Genomic DNA, 16,100 nt, shown 5'->3' on the forward strand with positions numbered 1-16,100 from the left:
CACTAATCTTAGGATTTGACATCGTTGGCCATTTCTTTCTTTCAGTTATTTTAGCTTTGTTAAATACTCTGTTATTTTGGCTTTGTTGTGTTTTTAGTGTGTTTGTTTGCTTTTCTTTAACCAATAAGATTCCTTCCCTCACCAATTATCAGGTCATTCAATGTTTGATTAACCTCAGTATTCCCTTCCTCACTTCCTTTCTTTGTAAATATTCCAAGGTTATCTCATCCAGTCTTAAGAATATCACCTATGGCTGAAATTAAACTTTTGAATTTGCATTTGATTGTCACAGTAACTGAAATACAACATGTCCAAATTAACTTATTTTCTTTTTCTTATTCAAAATTCTTTTTATTTCCTATCTCTCATAAGGCATCTTTCTTCTACACATTAAAACTAAAAACATGTCGTTGGCTTAGACTCTTCTCTGTTTACTTATGATACCCACTTGCAAATATCTCTCATATTTGTCTTCTGTGTTCAATGCGAGTCCTTTTCTTTTTTCCACCCGAATTCTCCTAGCTTGTTTCCCTCTTATGTGACCCTTTAATTAGTCCATTCTTCATCTCTCAGATGAATTATCTTTCTAAAATCCTATCTTATTACAATGTCATGACCCTTTTTAAACATTTTCAGTGACTCATTATTTACACTGGTTAAAACAGAAGCTTTTCATGGCATGGGGAGCCTTTCACAATCTGTCTCCTTTCACAATCTGTCTCCCTCCAATCTTTATTTTTATTACTTCTGTATTACTACTCTTTCTGCAAACGTATGTTTAAGCCACACTATGCTTATCCTTTCAACTAATGAGTGTCTATGCTTCATCTTTGTTATTTTTGCTGTTTTTGTTTGCTTTTCACTGTAACCACCAGTCTCTTCTCTTTCTCTACTTCTGTTTTGTTTTTTAAAATTCAACATATAAATAAAATCATATGGTATTTTTCTTTCTATGCCTGGTTTATCTCATTTAACATAATACCCTCTAGGTCCATACATGTTGTTACAAATGGCAAGGTTTCTTTGTTTTTTTATGGCTGAATAATATTCCATTATATGTATATGCAACACCTTCTTTTGATTCATCTATTGATGGACACTTTGGTTGCTTCCATATCTTGGCTATTGTAAATAATGCAGAAATAAACATGGGGTGCTATATCTATTCAAATCAGTGATTTTGTTTTCTTCAGGTAAAGTCCCAGAAGTGGAATTGCTGTGTCATATGGTATTTCTCTTTTTTGTTTTTTGAGGAAACTCCATTCTGCTTTCCACAGTGGCTGCACCAATTTACATTCCCACCAGCAGTGTAGGAGGGTTCTGCTTTCTCCGCATCCTCACCAGCATTTGTTGTTTCGTGTCTTTTGAATATTGGCCATTCTGACTGGTGTGAGGTGATAGCTCATTGTGGTTTTGATTTGCATTTCCCTGATTATTAGTGATGTGGAACATCTTTTCAAGTGCCTATTGGCCATCTGTATGTCTTCTTTGGAAAAATGTCTATTCAGGCCTTTTGCTCATTTTTTAATTGGGTTATTTGTTTTTTGGTGTTGAGTTGTGTGTCCATGCTTTATCTTTGTTTTGTGTCTTTGCTCATATTCTCTGTATCTTAATCATATTTTACAAAGTTATGCTAATTCATACTATTTAACTGGGTTTGGGATAAAAGTTCTATTTTGATTAGCATCATTAGGAACTTTCAATGACAAAGTACATACCTGTTTACATTGGGATTCCATATTGTTTTGATATCATCATAGTCTGAGGTCATGTTTATTTGACAGTTAGATTAAAAACAGTGGTTATTACTTTAAACCAATGCATTTTTTTCTACAGTCAAAATTCTAACTATGAATCTGTAATTTTTTTTTCCCATAACATACCTATACATCACTCTTTTTCTCTTTTTTTCCAGGTTGCAGAGATAGCAGAGGAATTAGCTACTCTTCCTAAAAGAGCCCAGCTAGCTGCTGCATTTATTACATATCTTTCTGTTGCTCCTGAGGGTCTGAGAAAAACCTGTTTGGAAGAATGGACCAAGTCAGCTTCTCTTGAAAGTTTGTATTTAGTTATTCATGAATTTGAAATTTCAGTGTACTACAAATGAATCTCTTGATTTTTGTCATTTTACTTTTTTTAAATGAGGAAATTTTCTGTAAGTAAAAGATACCCCTTGCTACTTCATATTTGCCATATTTAATAAATATTCTGAGTTGTTTTGTAGTGCTTTTTCTATTCTTAAAATCACTCTATGAAATAGAGACCTGAATTACTGAATAATTGTGAAACTGAATTATTTTTCATATTACATGAATGAATTTTATTATTTTAATTTTTACACTAATTTCATATAAGAAGAGATGTAGGAACTCAAAATTTCTTGTGAATTTTGTGGTTTTCACAAATTATAGCTGTGAAACATTCATTTAATAGAAGAAATATAAACTGAGTTCTATTCCCTTGCATTTTTTTATTTTAACCTTTTCCCCCTTTGCTTCTGGTGCTAAATAGGGAAGAATGGATTATGTATTAAGGATGGTCATGGTACTTTTATTTGAGTATATTTTATATAGTTTTATTCCCTTTTCTTTAAGTACAAGCTCATTGTCATGACTTAATAGTGTTATCTTTAACTTTTCAGAATTTGATCTGAGGAGATTTCTTTGTACTGAAAGTGAACAGTTAATTTGGAAAAGTGAAGGCCTCCCATCAGATGACCTTTCCATAGAAAATGCTCTTGTTATCTTACAGGTAATTAATGGATTTTAATTTTCTCATTAACAGTGTTTCTTTTGAAGCTTCCTCTATGAAGCACCTTCTTTAAATTCTTAGGCTTTCATAGTTATTCTTTACCTAGTTAATATAAAAGTGAAAATATTTTGCTAGTGAAAATCCATTTATGATTCAGTTGATGAATTTATAATTTTCAGTATAATTTATTTTTGCATTAATGTAAAAGTTTAAACTAAAAGTGGCATTATTTGATTGCAAAATATTCTAAATTGAGCTTCCTAATAATAAAAGAAATATTTCAGGGATTCTTGAGTCATTTGATATAGCTCCTTCATCTAGAGTGTATGATTTTATATTTTTATTTTGTTTTGCAAAACAATGTTATATAAAGTGCAGATGAGGTAAATTTTGAGTTATAAGTTAGAGATGATGATATGCATATTTTGGAAAATTGTTTTTTCAGATTGTATATGTTTCTCAAAAGTCGTTATTTAAACAGGAAACTATTATAACCGTTTTAGCAGTGAATGTGAAAACTAAATTCCAAGTCATGTGTACAAACAAGTAAATCATTTCTTTGAGTGAGGTTTGATTTTTACCATTAACTTGGTTTAACTTTCTGCAGTGGAACTTGGAAGATAATTTTTCCCCCTTGATAATGTGACTTAATTTTTTTCTGGTCTATCTCAGTAGCTTATAACACCAGTTTTTCTTTCCTCTCTGCAACCCCTATAACTTGTAACTCAAAACTTACTCATCTGCACTTTACATAACATTGTTATAAAAATGACAAATAAGCCTCCACACCATTTCCTTATTCCATAATTCCAGTTCAAAGAAAACATGAATGTTAAATGCTCTTTAGGTAACATAAGCCACAGTATTACAAGGTTTGTATTGTAGGCCCTATTCATTCCTGGATAAATTTCATTCTGTTAGAACTATTAATCAGCTAATATACTTCGGCTCATTACATTGGTGTCTTACTGGTAGAGAGTTGCTGACCAAAGATTTAACCATTGTGTCTTCTTTTAATTTGATTTGACTTGTTTCTTAGTTTATTTTTTAAACATATTTTATCATTTTTCACACTAGAATTACAAATCTGGACCTCTAAATGTGTATGTAAATAAATTCATGCAAACTGTGTGCTTTTTATCACATTTGTCATTCCTTCCCCAAAGTTTCATAATCACCTCTTCTTCCTTTTTCAGTAATTCAAGAAAGCAATCACTTGCAGATTTAAAACACACAATTTAAGTATTTTTTGAAATTCCATAAGAAATTAAGGGGGACGAACCTTTAGAAGAAATGTATTTATCACAATAATTTATATTTTTTAGTTATAATAGTAACTGAATATTTTACTTTTGTATTCTGAAATTGTCTTCCATGATGAATACAGGGAAAATTGTTTTTGAAAATAATTTTAGTAATAAACTTAGATTAATTTCATATTTAATGTTGCCAATTTCTTATATGCATTCATATGACAAAAAAATTTGGAAAAAATTTGTTAGAGTAATTATTTTGTTGAAATAAATTTGCTATTATGGTCCACACTCAGTTCTCAAGTATACTAGATTTATAATAAGCTGTGAAGTTAAGGGTGTGATGGTATAGTATATGTCTGTAACATCTCAGCATCACCATGTGATTGATATCTGTGAAATTCGATCTCTCAACATATACAAACAGGGTTTCTGGGAAATCTTCCCTGAGAAAAAATGGCTAAGAATGATGAATAAGTATATATTTGATTCTGAGATACATCTTCTTCATAACTATACTAAGAATTTTTCTGAGATTCTGTCTCTCAGTGGAGGCTTTCCCACATTCAAGGTCTAAAGTTACTTAATCATTTATTGGTGCTAAGAAAAGCCTTTTGTGTCCAAAATTATTCCTTTGTTTATCTTAAAAAGATGCTTAAAATTCTCATATTTGTGTTAAGCTAACTATTGAAGGACACATATTGTCTGGGAGAGAAAAAGTCAAATAATTATCTACCATTGGCCTTGTAACAAGAATTTGCTTTATTACCTTTGCAGAAAGCTCATGTGACCTATGTATGTCCTTGAGGGCAGAGAAAGAATTTGGCCATGGTGACCATATGTCCTAGATTGTTTGGGCTATGATTTATGCCTGTTGTCCTGATATAATTATTAATAATAGTTTTTCTTTACTCTCAAAAGTGTCCTGGTTTGGGTGATAAGTGATATGATCTTTTTAATACGGTGGGACTCAGAGGATAGAGAGTGTAAGGTTATTAGAAACTATGGAGAAGATGTGAGTGAAGCATCCACAGGAGATGAAAAAGATGAATAATTTAAATTTCACAGTTTATACATTTTTGATTAAAATTTCACAGTATCATAACTTTTTCTTGTGAGGACATGTATTGAATATTTGCTTTCAATGTTTATAAACAGTTCAGTGTCAAATTAGTTTTCTTTAAACCACTCAGAGTTACTGAGATTTTATCTTCCTGCCATTCAGTATATGCTGAGGAAATGCAAACTACTTTGATGCTAGTCTAAAGAATATAAAATTATAAAGGTAAATCACATAGGGAAAAGTTCTTTTTCAAATAAACCCCCAAAAAATAATAATAGCAACTCCTTATGCAATACTTATATGTTGTTCTTATATTACTGTTTAAGAGTTAATACAGGTAAAGCACTTAAATACTTACTGAATTTTCAAATCAAGTGGTAGGTATGTGTGGTATCTCTTTTGTAGATAAGGAAGTGGAAGCATAGAAGTGTTAGGACACTTATCCAAGGTCACATAGTTGTCTGGTGGTAAAGCCCAGATTCAAACACTGCCTTCTAGCCTGTCTGTACTGTAATACTGCTTCTCGCATGTGTGTGTGTGTGTGTGTGTGTGTGTGTGTGTGTGTGTGTGTGTGTGTGTGTTTGTGTGTCTGTTTAAACCTATTTATTTTGTATTATTCCTGTTAATTTAATTCTCCTTAGCTAATCAAGAGATAGGCTTTACTTATTTATAAAATATGTTTTAACTTTTTTCCCCTTATGGGTACTAAAAATAAAAATTATGAAGTGTCCTAGATCTTTTAAAAAGAATCTCTTTCAAAAATATCCTTTATCCACTTTTTCTCCAAAAGGAGAGAAGAGTTAAAGTAGATTTTTTGTATCTCTAGCCTTTGACCTCTATTCTGAGCTTATGACCTATAGTTCCAACTCCCTATGACATATTAACTGGAGCTTCCTGGATAACTGAAACTTTGTCTGTAAATTAGTCAGTTTTATTTATTTATTTCTAGGCAAGAACTTTTCATCTTTCAGTGGCCAAGTACAGTAGGTTCAGGATTCAAATGATGTTGCCAAGCATCACTCTCTCTCTTCATCTTAAAAGACAGAGTCTCAGATAGGTTGTCTCTACCTTGTGTTAAGGATGGCCATTGGTGATTTGAGGCTTACCATTATTAGAGTTTATGTGCCCAGACAAAAGATGTGTCTTCATCTTACTCCATGCCTGCCACATCCCCGGCATTTATGTCAGCCCCTCCAAAAGATTCTGATTGATCAGCTTGAGTCACCTGCTTGTCCCTTGGGTTCAGTGCCAGAGATTTATAATCCCTTTAGAAGTACATTGAGTGGGGCATGCCTGGTAGCATAAGGTAGCTGTTCACTCCAGTGTTTTTGTTTCCCTTCCCCACTGTCTATCATGTGCCTCTCTTTCATTTCCTACCAGTGGAGATGTAACAGTCTTGGCCCAGTAATGCAGGCTGCAATTCTGCAAGCCATACTCTCTATGTCTCTTTAATTGTGCATTTAGTTAGTTATTCAGCAAGTATTGTCAAATCTATTTCTTAGAAATATGAGTGTATCCTGTTCTAACCACATCTACTACTAGTAGCTTCATTTAGTCCTTCGTCATTTTGTACCTATATAAATACATTATTATACCTGTTGGTTCCTTGCTGTGAGTATCACTTCCTTTACTGCTGTTGGAGTGATCTAAATGTTAATCTGATCATGACAATCCCTTGATTAACATATTACAATAACTCCCCATTGCTTGAAGAATAAGAATTTCATTATCCTTAAGCATGGCACAAAAAGCTCTTCATGATCAGAAAGATCCCAATTATTCCTGCCACTTTGTATACATCTTTTTTGCCTACATCTTTTTATTCTGGTTATGCCAGACTACTGGTAGTTTTCCAAATGCTCCCAGACTTTTTATTGCTCTCTCCATCATGCTGTTGTCTTTATCTGACATACTTTTTCACTTCCTCACCAGGCTAAGTTCAATTTGTCTTTCTTAAGTTGACTTCAATTGCTTCCTATCAGCTTCCCCTAACTCTGCTTGTGATCCACCATAGTATCGTGTATACTCTTTGGCTATGGAATTTTCATTTTTTTCTTCTTCATTGGATTGATGTCATTGTGGGTGAGGGAATGTATCTTATTAATTTCTGTAATCCTCACATTGTCTTACTATAGTATGTATTCTACGTATGGTAGATGAATGAATCCATGAATAAATCCAAAAGAAATCCATGAAAACTCAACATTTTTGGATCTATCATACTTTGTTAAATGTAAACCTAACTACATTTAATCATGGAACACCGATCCAAAATATACCTTATAGATTTAGTCTAAATGTCTCTGGAGAAGCATAAGATGAATACAAATTGTAAGTACTCTTTGAAATTCTAAAGCATATTTTCTTTGCTAAAAACAAGATTTTTTGAAACATTATCTCTTTTTTTTTTTAACTGCATCAGATCATTGGTTTGAAATCATGGGTAAGCATTTTTAAAAAAATAAAATAATTATTATGGTTGGGCAAAATCTAGTGAAATGTTTGCTATTGAAGGCTAGCATAAAATTAGATCTAAAACCTAGGTATAGTATATTGGTAATACATAAGAGGCTATTAACCAACCACTTTATTTTGCTAGGAAAAGCACATTTTTATTATGGAGCGGTAATAAATTCTCCAGAAATAGATGCTGGGTGACAATACCACAGTGTGACACTGGGGAAGCTGTGGTGGGAGAAGTCCATTCTGGGTACAAGCAAAAGCGAGTGCTTGTCTGTAGAGAATTTTGAAACAATAGGAAAGCTGTTTAAAGTCAGTCAGCTCTTTATTATCACCATGTGCTGAAAACTTTAAATGTTGTTGCTGATAAAATGCTCTTTGTCCTGCGGTCAGATTGTCCCCACCATACACCTACTTTCCATGTGTTATTGAAATAATACCTATGTTTTTTTCTGACATACCTGAGTTCTAAGTCTTCATTTCACATTGACATTCATGTGTATCTTCTCCTCACAGCAAAGAACTGCATTATATTTCTCAAATAAATATGAAAATGCAAGAAAAAATACCCATCATTGTTAGTTGAATCTGATTTGCTAGATAGCAATGATGTTTAAATTTATTATACAGATTTATGCATTTACATATATTTAGATTTATATAGATGTAGATTTAAGGCTTCCTTTCATGTGCTAAGTGGCACTGTGGTGTGTAGGGCATATTCACTGGTTTCTACCTTTCTATTTGTTTCAGACTAATTAGTGCAGGGTATTTTATAATGATTTTAGTTTCTAGTTCATTAGATCTTAAACTATAATGTATGTAATTTTCTCTTCCAGAACACTGCTTTTGTAATATTAACTATGTATTGCTTTTTAAGACATATTATAATTCTTAAATACAAACAATATGTTGTTAATTATTTCAGTAGTACTTTTATAATTAGTTCATACTTCTCTTCCAAGGTCTTTATGGTTTATTCAGCCAAAGAATATATAAAGTTGTGGAGTAACTTGATTGTGTATTTTAGAAGCCAAACAGAGAGGTACAAATGGCATCAGACTGGACTAAAGCTCTTGCTGACTATACTGTTAATATGTATTTTCTGTGTCACTGTGTAATGAATAGGACTAAACTCACTTTACTGTATTTAAATTCAATTACCTAGTATTAATTCCAGACCACTGTAAAATATGCTAATGTGGCCTGTGGTGCAGCTAAAAACTACCTTTATTTCATCCTTACGATTGTATATTTATGTTCTCCAAACCCTGAGTAAAACTAACTCAGTAATTGATTCATAGTTTTTGATAAATTATTTCCTTTCAGTGTAAACTTATAATCTTTTTTTTTTTTAAACTAGAGTCGAGTATGCCCATTTCTTATAGATCCTTCTTCCCAAGCTACAGAATGGTTAAAGGCACACTTGAAAGACTCACGTTTGGAAGTTATAAACCAGCAGGTGTGTATTACTTGTAATTTAGATATTGACTAGTAATAGCATCTTACTGTGAAAAGAGCTTTGGGTCTGCAATCAGAAAATAGATTCAAAGCTTGGGTCTGGGGAAAATCTCTTAGCTTCAGTTTTCTAATTTGTGAAAAAGGGATATGGATCTTTATTTGGTCCTCCTATGTGCTAGGCACTGCTTTAAACTCTGGGAATTTAAAAGTGAGTAAGGAAGTCATAGTTCCTGCTCATGGAGATGACAGTCTAGTAGGTTAGAGAGACAAATTAAACAGGCTTTTACACTAAACTATGATTAAAGACGTAAGTATAAGATCCTGTAGAAGTAAGAGATCCTAACTTAGCTTGGAGAACGCCTCCTGGACTTTCAGTATACTAATAGTTTCTCTCAATGTCTCTTAAAATTTTGTACTCCTATAACTCACCAATGAGCATTTTTGATGTGTTCCAAGATATGACATTGGTCAGTGAAATGTAATCATATTCTTTTGGGTAGTGATGTCTCACTGTCATAATTATGTTGCTAAGGAAATTTTTTTGGTTGGGTTTTTTTTTTTTGGTGGAGGGTTTAGTGCATGATTAATATTCATAGGTATTCCTCAGGTGCTTGAAAAATTACCTCTTTAAAATATACTTGTTTTATAAAATGGGGCATTTAGCTCATTTATGTGTGTTACCAAGAACATTTGTTGTTTGGTGCTCAAATGTTGCACCAAGAAACATTTACTAACATTTATCATCTTGCCTCTTATTTTCCGTTCAATGTTTGATTTTGAACATAACCTAAGTAGTTCTTTCTAATACTTGGGTGAGTAACTTATTGCATGTAGAATTTGAAAATTTGTTTCTGAATCAAGTTGAAATTATAGTAGGACTTTCTTACTGCTAATATAAAAAAATTTATTTTTCATATCTATTTACATTACTTATGAAATTTATTTGATCATTTATTCAACTAAAATAATTCATCACTAAGTACTTATAACTAGAAAAGCAATCATGAATAATTTGAATTATTAACATGAATATTAAATTTTAAAATATTCATATTATTCCTGTTAATATCATCATTCATTATGTATAAGACCTCTTTGTAAATATTAAGGTAATAATGGAATTAATATGTGTCATTTTTTGTTCTTTTAGGATAGTAACTTTATCACAGCTCTTGAGTTGGCAGTGCGTTTTGGGAAAACCCTTATTATACAAGAGATGGATGGTGTAGAACCTGTTCTTTATCCATTATTGAGACGAGATCTGGTTGCTCAAGGTAAATGTCTGAGTTTCCAGAGAGTAACTGTTTTTTAAAATTTCAAAGTGATTAACTTCATAAGTGACTGGCTTTTTTTGTCTTGCCACTGAATATAAGGAAATAGAAAATTTTGGAGTTGAATAATAGTAGTAGCAAGTAAACAAGTTCTTAAAGTGCCTTTATAAAAGAGGCATTGTGTTGGGGGTCTCTGAACCCCTCCTGCATTTTACTAGGAAGACTCACAGGACTCAGCATGGTTGTACTCATGGCTAAGATTTATTATAGGGAAAGGATACAAAACAAAGTTAAGAAAGAGAGAAGGCACATAGAATGAAGAAATTTATGCTCTTTAAAAATTCCTTTAAGTGTGTATTGATTAAAAAGAAGAGCAAGGTACAGTTCCTCCCCTCCTCAAATTCTCAGTTTCTTACTTCCTGACCCCTGTGTGCCTTGTTGCTCAGAAGGGAATGTGGCAGTTTGTACTGGTAAATAATTGAAGACAGCTACATCAACAAGCCATTTAGAATTTGTTGAGGGAGAGAGAGGCTGATGTAGTTGGAAAATAGTTCAAGTTTTACTACTGATAAATATCAGAGTATTTTTCATTAGTCATTCTAGTTCTTTATGGTTATTTCATTTCCATGTTGAGATTGACTATGGATCCATGAGTTATAGTAGAGATGATAGCTGAGAATTCTGGTTGACTTTTTAAATTTCTTAGTCTAGATGCTTCATTCTAGGTATGGTCACTTCATAGGAACATATGTTTGTGCAACATAAAGTTTAAATTTGTGATTGTTCTATTTCTTGATGATGGTTCACATATGGTGTGTCTTTGGTAGCCCAATTGGATTTAGTTGGTCCAGTAGCCTGAGCACAACAAGACCCAGTGGTTCACTAATAGAAGTGATTTTTTTTCCTCAAGGGGACTTTTGACAACATCTGGAAACATTTTTGGTTGTCTATGCTAAGGATATCTTAAAATGCACAGGGCATTTCCTCACCACAAGTAATTTTCAGCACAGATTATCCATAGTGCTGAGACTGAGAAACCACAAGCTAGCTTTCTAGTTCTGACCCATGACTCTCTGATTGATGTATTTAATTTAGTCTCAGAAAAAGCCAAGAGCACTACTTGAAGTCAGCTCATTGTACAGAATATTAATGCTAGAGATTGTCAGAAATTTAACCTATGGGCAGGAGATGGCTGTAGCATTCCATTACTTAGCTGTGGGATTATTTGTAGGTATCTGGAATGTGTACATCTGAAGGATTTGGGGGTAAAAGATTGATTTACAACTGCTTGGATTACTTCCAAAGTTGCCTATTGAAACTTTATAGGAGCTGCCATTCAAACCTAGCTGCATGTTTGTTGACCAGATAAGTAGGTGTTGGTAAAATTTCCAGTTATGGAATGTATAGCTTTTAACTGGGCAAGAAGGTATTCACTTGTTGTTCTCTTTTTTGGTACATAATGGCTGTAAAGCCAGCAGTTTAACCCTAATGGGCTAGGGGGTGTTTCCTTGGAAGTGTCACTTTGGTTATTTGGGTGGTAAGGTTTTGTATTTGTCTTCATTTAAACTGCATTCATCTTTAGTTAGTTTCAATTTAGTTAGATTTGGTTTTAGTTAGGTTTTATTGGATTCAATACAATGTGAGCAATTTTCTCAGTGGAGACCATTACCAAATGTCATTTATATAATGGAATGTTTGGACCCATATGGCAGTTCACATGGTACTTAGATTTATCTAGCAAAGCTGATAACATATTTCTGAGGAGTTCAGACCTGTAATGGTATACCGCATACAATAGATGGACTGATTTTGGTCTTCTTCCCAAAAGAATACAAAAAGAAATCATTAGTACATGCAGCCTGCTGCGCCTTCCTCCTGGCCTACCAACACCTGCTCGCAAACTGGCAGTCACTGCATTGGCATCAGGCCAGCCAGAGGGAGGCCCTGCCTACAACAGCTAGAGATGCCAAGCACAGAGGCTTACACCTGTGTGCTCAGCCCACTGGCTCTGATACTGGAGACAGGCACTGCAGCTGGAAATCAGGAAACAGCTCTTTCCTCCTCCCAGGCACCAGAATCGCTCCCCTATGACCCCCAACCTTACCCCAGGGGCTGAGAAGCTCCAGAGACTAGACCTTCTGGGCACTAGAGGGCACCACATAGAATGATGAAACGTCAAAGGAACCTGGTTCAGACCAAAATCTCACAAACCCCAGAAAAAGGGCCAAATGAAACTGAACTCACCAAACTTCCTGACAGTTCAAAATAAAAATCATAAACATGCTCATGGAGGTTCAGAAAAATATTCAAGAACTCAGGGACGAATTTGAGCTGGAGATTCAATCATTAAGAAATTCCATATCTGAAATGCAACATACAATGGAGGGATTTAAAAGCAGATTCGATGCAGTAGAAGAGATGGTAAATGGAATAGAAAGTAGAGAAGAGGAATACAAAGAAGCTGAGGTACAGAGAGAAAAATATCTCTAAGGATGAAAGAATATTGAGAGAACTGTGTGACCACTCCAAATGGAACAATATCCACATTTTAGGGTACCAGAAGAAGAAGAGAGAGAGAAAAGGATAGAAAGTATTATTGTGGAGGTAATCGCTGAAAACTTCCCCAATCTGGTGAAGAAGATAGTCTCTCATGCCATGGAGGTGCACAGATCTCTCAACACAAGGGACCCAAGGAAGACAACATCAAAACATATAGTAATTAAAATGGCCAAGATTAAGGATAAAGACAGACTTTTAAAAGCAGCTAGAGAGAGAAAAAAGATCACATACAAAGGAAAACCCATCAGGCTCTCATCAACTTCTCAACAGAAACCTTACAGGCCAGAAGGCAGTGGCATGATATATATAATAAAATGCAACAGAAGGACCTTGAACTGAGAATACTCTACCCAGCAAGATTATCATTTAAATCAGAAGGAGGGAGTAAACAATTTTCAGATAAGCAAAAGCTGAGATAATTTACCTCCCACAAACCACCTCTACAGTGTATTTTGGAGGAACTGCTATAGATGGAAGTATTCCTAAGGCTAAATAGTGGTCACACATGGAAATAAAACCACAGTAAAGAAAGTAGAACAATTAATTACTAAGCAGATGCAAAATCAAATCAACTACCCCCAAAGTCCATCCAGGGATAGACAAAGAGTACATAATATGGTACCTAACATATAAAGAATAGAGGAGGAAGATAAAGGAGGACAAAAAGAACCTTTTGGTTGTGTTTATAATAGCATATGAAGTGAGTTAAACTAGACTGTTAGATAGTAAGGGAATTACTCTTGAACCTTTGGTAACCATGAATCTAAAGTCTCCAATGGCAATAAGTACATACCTATCAATAATCACCCTAAATGTGAATGGTCTAAATGTACCAATCAAAAGACATAGAGTCACTGAATGGATTAAAAAAAAAGGTCCATCTATATGCTGCGTACAAGAGACTCACTTCAAAGCTAAAGACATACACAGACTGAAAGTAAAGGGATAGAAAAACAGATTTCATGCAACTAATAGGGAGAAAAAAGCAGGAGTTGCAGTACTTGTATCAGACAAATTAGACTTCAAAACAAAGAAAGTAATAAGAGAGAAAGAAGGACATTACATAATGACAAAGGGGTCAGTCCAACAAGAGGATATAACCATTATAAATATGTGTGCATCCAGCACAGGATCACTTACATATGTGAAAAAAATACTAACAGAATTAAAGGGGGAAATAGAATGCAATCCATTCATTTTAGGAGACTTCAACACACCACTCACTCCAAAGGACAGATAAACCAGACAGAAAATAAGTAAAGAGACAAGGCACTGAACAACGTATTAGAACACATGGACCTAATGGACATCTACAGAACACTTCATCCAAAAGCAACAGGATACACATTCTTCTCAAGTGCACATGGAACATTTTGAAGAATAGATCATGTACTAGGCCACAAAAAGAGCCTCAGTAAATTCAAAAAGATTGAAATTGTACCAACCAGCTTCTCAGATCGCAAAGGTATGCAACTAGAAATAAACTACACAAAGAAAATGAAAAAGCCCACAAATACATGGAGGCTTAATAACATGCTCCTAAATAATCAGTGGATCAGTGACCACTTAAAAACAGAGATCAAGCAATATATGGAGACAAATAACAACAGTAATTCAATATCGCAAAGTCTGTGGGAGGCAGTGAAGGCCATGCTAAGAGAGAAGTATATTGCAATACAGGCCCACCTCAGGAAAGAAGAAAAATCCCATATGAACAGTCTAAATAAGGAAAGACAAATGAGGCTCAAATTCAGTAGAAGGAGGGGCATAATAAAGATTAGAGCAGAAATAAATAAAATCGAGAAGAATAAAACAATAGAAAGAATCAATGAAAGCAGGAGCTGGTTCTTTGAGAAAATAAACAAAATAGATAGAACTGTAGCCAGACTTATCAAGAAAAAAAGAGAATCTACACACATAAAAAGAATCAGAAATGAGAAAGGAAAAATCACTATGGACACCACAGAAATACAAATAATTATGAGAGAATACTATGAAAAATTATATGGTAACAAACTGGATAACCGAGAGGAAATGGACAACTTTCTAGAAATATACAACCTTCCAAGGCTGACCCAGGAAGAAACAGAAAATCTGAATAGACCAATTACCAGCAAGGAAATTAAATTGGTAATCAAAAAACTACCTAAGATCAAAACTCCTGAACCAGACGGTTTCACTGCTGAATTTCATCAGACATTTAGTGAAAACCTAATACCCATCCTCCTTAAAGTTTTCCAAAAAGTAGAAGAGGAGGTAATACTCCCAAACTCATTCTATGAGGACAACATCACTCTAATACCAAAACCAGGCAAGGACACCGCAAAAAAATAAAATTACAGACCAATGTCCATAATGAACATAGATGCAAAAATACTCAACAAAATATTAGCAAACCGAATTCAAAAATACATCAAATAGGTCATCCATCATGATCAAGTGGGATTCATCCCACGGATGCAAGGATGGTACAACATTCGAAAATCCATCAACATCATCCACCACATCAACAAAAAGAAGGACAAAAACCACATGATCATCTCCATAGATGCTGTAGACAAAATTCAAAATCCATTCACGATAAAAACTCTCAACAAGTGTGGGTATAGAGGGCAAGTACCTCAACATAATAAAGGCTGCCTATGACAAAACCACAGCCAACATTATACTTAACAGTGAGAAGATGAAAGCTTTTCCTTTAAGATCGAGAACAAGACAAGGATGCCCACTCTCCCCACTTTTATTCCACATAGTTCTGGAGGTCCTAGACACGGCAATAAGACAACACAAAGAAATAAAAGGCATCCAGATTGGTAAGGAAGAAGTCAAACTGTCCCTGTTTGGAGATGACATGATACTATACATAAAAACACCCTAAAATATCCACTCCACAACTACTAGAACTAATATCTGAATTCAGCAAAGTTGCAGGATACAAAGTTAATATACAGAAATCTGTTGCATTCCTATACACTAATGATGAACTAGCAGAAAGAGAAATCAGGACAACAATTCCATTCACAATTGCATCCAAAAAAATAAAATACATAGGAATTAATCTAACCAAGGAAGTGAGAGACCTATGCTCTGAAAACTACAAGACACTGATGAGAGAAATTAAAGAAGATACCAATAAATGGAAACACATCCTGTACTTATGGATAGGAAGAATTAATATTGTCAAAATGGCCATCCTGCCTAAAGCAATCTACAGATTCATTGCAATTCCTATCAAAATACCAACAGCATTCTTCCATGAACTAGAGCAAATAATTCTAAGAA

General features: G+C 34.0%; 1 protein-coding gene across 2 annotated transcripts in view; it reads left to right on the plus strand.

The window, feature by feature from the left end:
- DYNC2H1 (dynein cytoplasmic 2 heavy chain 1) overlaps window positions 1-16,100 on the plus strand; it is a 330,688-nt gene that overhangs the window by 126,821 nt on the left and 187,767 nt on the right. Inside the window, exons 62-66 of one of the 2 annotated variants that reach the window (XM_057490362.1) lie at window positions 1,916-2,057; window positions 2,642-2,751; window positions 7,490-7,510; window positions 8,891-8,989; window positions 10,139-10,262. In XM_057490362.1, the coding sequence (XP_057346345.1) occupies window positions 1,916-2,057; window positions 2,642-2,751; window positions 7,490-7,510; window positions 8,891-8,989; window positions 10,139-10,262 (496 nt within the window). The remainder of the gene's footprint in view (window positions 1-1,915; window positions 2,058-2,641; window positions 2,752-7,489; window positions 7,511-8,890; window positions 8,990-10,138; window positions 10,263-16,100) is intronic. The other variant, XM_057490363.1, reaches the window with a different exon arrangement.

The sequence above is a fragment of the Manis pentadactyla genome, chromosome 13 (assembly GCF_030020395.1).
Source record: "Manis pentadactyla isolate mManPen7 chromosome 13, mManPen7.hap1, whole genome shotgun sequence".
NCBI lineage: Eukaryota > Metazoa > Chordata > Mammalia > Pholidota > Manidae > Manis > Manis pentadactyla.